Genomic DNA, 2,904 nt, shown 5'->3' on the forward strand with positions numbered 1-2,904 from the left:
TCTGTATCTCTTCTTCAGCTCTGGTATCCCTTCCTTCTTTACTATCTTACACATTTCTTCGAAGACTTTTCTGTCATCAACTGATGCTTGCGAGGGATTGTCTCTGATATCATTGATCTCTTTGTTTACTTCATTGGTTATGCTTTTGACGACTTCTTCATCTATATTGTAGATTTCTGCTGCTTTCTCGAGGACGCTATTGAACAGATCTCTCAGCTGCTCAATCGAGCGCAAAAATTCTTTTTCATCTATTTGTACTTCCTCGTGGAAGTAATTATTTCTACAGTTCTTGATTGATGTCACGTACCATTCAAGCGTGTTCCCTGAAGTCGTCCATCTGCTGTCTGTCGGTGGTGCCAGTCCGTCACAACCATACGTGATGCATACGCATAGGAGTGACACATCGAAGGAGGCTGTGTCATGACTCTTCGTCATTTTATTTCGCTGATTCTGGTTAAATTTTTTTCGTATAGTTGTCAACGAAGTCCCTTTTACCTCAATGAGGTACTCGATAAAGGTCTTGCCAGCCTCTCTTCTGGGCGTGCCCCACTCTAGCACCAACCGGAGCACCTTCTTGCTCACATTCGTGGTAATATCATACAGGCCGTGGGCCAGCTTGGACTGGGACGGTGCCATTTCCGAGTTGGACAGTAACTGAGCGTCTAGTGTTCTGCAACGAGATACAAGACATCTTTAGTCATCACTATACTAATGCATTAATTGTATTAAAGAACTTAATTGCTGATAGTGAAAGTCATGGCCCAAACTATAGACAATTTTCTTGGTTGTTTCCTTGGAGAAGACCTGTAGGAATTATTGAGGCGATGTACAGATGAGCAGAGAATAATCTCCTAAAATAGTATTGTCATATTTTCTCATAGCTCGAAAGAACTTTCGCAAAACTGACCCTCAGCTTTTTATATCCCAATTACATTTCTCTCTCCCCCTGCACTCTGCTCGTGTCTCCCTCTCAGCAATATTTTCTTTGTGGGATAATTCTCTGCTTGTCTATCCACTATCAATCTTTCAAAGTTTTCTCTTTCTCTTCCTTTCTCACTCAATCTCTCACTATTTTTTCTTCCCTAACTTTCCTCTCTGTCTTTCTCTCCCACATCCCTCCCTCCATCCCATCTCTCTCTATCTCTCTTTATCGCCACCATTCTCTTATAATCCCTCTCTTGCTCTTTCTCTATTTCTCCCTTTAGTCCCTACTTCTCTCCTTCTCTCTTTCTCTCTCACACTTACATGTTTATCTTTATAATGCATATAAACGATTATATAAATAATTGGACTCACATCGGAATTGACACATAACTTTTATAGATTCGATTAAAGTAAGATTTTTAGAGATGAAACCTATTAAGCCCTTGCCATCATTCAAACGAGTTTCTTTGAGGTTGAATCTGTTTTGGTGATTAACATATATATTCATTAGTATTCATTGATATTTGAAATAAAAATAAAACAAATACATTCATTTGATTTGGTTCTTGTAATGTTCTATTTCAAAAATAATGTATAATAGTATGGAAAAATAAAAACAAAAAGAAGGAACGAGAGGAAGAGAAAAGAGAGAAAGAGAAAGACAGAGACAGAAAGAAAGAGAAAAGGAAAGAAAAGAGAAGAAGTAAACGAGGGAAGAGAACTTTTCCTTTACCTGAATCGGTGTTGAGGGTCTGGACCTAAAGTTTCTCCTGCTGTCGACAGCAAGCCACTCACAAGGTTTACACTGTACTCCACAAGTACCAACCATGAAGTGCAGGTAATCGGTCGCTGTTCTCTTTATAAATATCTGATCTGTGTCTCCGCCCCCGAGCTCAGCAGCCATGGGCGGGCGAGTGGGCTGCCCCACCTCGCCTTCCACTCAGCCTTGCTACTCTCTTCTGGGACTGCGACAGAAATTGATACGAAATTAAGGAAAGAAGAAGAAGAAGAAGAAGAAGAAGAAGAAGAAGAAGAAGAAGAAAACACTGAAATAATAAGGTGGCGCCGTGTCCCTCGCCCCGCCCCCTGAGCAAGATAAGAGGCGAGTCGTTCAAGCGGTGGCCGGACGAAGCCACGCCGAAGGAAAAGGAGAGCAAGAAGTGGCCAAGATTCGCCCAATATGCGCCAGCTGTTGATTGAGCCACCGACAGCGATTCCAAGCAGTTCCTTTGGCACTCGCAAGCAGCAACGGCGAAGCGACAGCCACTGCCCTGAATCCAGCTATGGTGTAAGGGAGGAAGCCGGCGTCGGCGGAACACACCCGAGCTCATTCGGTATCACGATCATTGTCTTCGGCCTCATTTTTCTCATTCTTGCTCTTGCCCTCATCACTGGTGTGTGTGCGTGTGAGCTCATTCGGTATCACGATCATTCTCTTCTGCCTCATTCTTTTCTTTCTTGCTCTTGCCCTCATCACTGGTGTGTGTGCGTGTGAGCTCATTCGGTATCACGATCATTGTCTTCGGCCTCATTTTTCTCATTCTTGCTCTTGCCCTCATCACTGGTGTGTGTGCGTGTGAGCGTCCGTTGCATGAAGGCCACACACAAATAGACGGCACTTTAATCATCCTGCTTTAATGATTTTAATAATAATTTCATAAGTACTTTGATAATTTTAATGATATAATAATTTTGATAAGTACTTTAATGATTTTAATAATCTAATAATCCTGCATGGGTACAAAGATACGAAGGTGCTTGGAGTTAGAGAAGGACATGCTGGGCCGCGGCTGTCATGGCATTGCAACAGATGATAAGCGTTCAAGTGGCGCTAGATAACAACTAACCCGCAACCTGCAGTGTGCTTCAGAGAGAGAGAGCGAGAGAGAGAGAGAGAGAGAGAGAAGGGATGAGAAATAAAGGGAAAGGAGAAATGAAAGGGAAAGAGAAAGGGGGCTGGAGTAGGAAAAGGAGAGACAG

At 42.7% G+C, this 2,904-nt stretch overlaps 1 protein-coding gene across 1 annotated transcript in view; it reads right to left on the reverse strand.

Annotated features, from left to right (window-relative positions):
• Positions 1 to 1,771, reverse strand: part of LOC147466525 (uncharacterized) — a 3,665-nt gene extending 1,894 nt beyond the window's left edge. The window contains exons 1-2 of the mRNA XM_086535378.1: positions 1,658 to 1,771; positions 1 to 670 (exon numbers count right to left, since the gene is read on the reverse strand). The exon at positions 1 to 670 is cut by the window's left edge and continues 1,894 nt beyond it. Coding sequence (XP_086391504.1) covers positions 1 to 636 — 636 coding nt within the window. The 5' untranslated portion in view covers positions 637 to 670; positions 1,658 to 1,771. The remainder of the gene's footprint in view (positions 671 to 1,657) is intronic.
• Positions 1,772 to 2,904: the final 1,133 nt, after the last annotated feature.

This window comes from Penaeus japonicus, unplaced genomic scaffold (genome assembly GCF_977035675.1).
Source record: "Penaeus japonicus unplaced genomic scaffold, GWHDUDI00000001_assembly GWHDUDI00000212, whole genome shotgun sequence".
Lineage (NCBI taxonomy): Eukaryota > Metazoa > Arthropoda > Malacostraca > Decapoda > Penaeidae > Penaeus > Penaeus japonicus.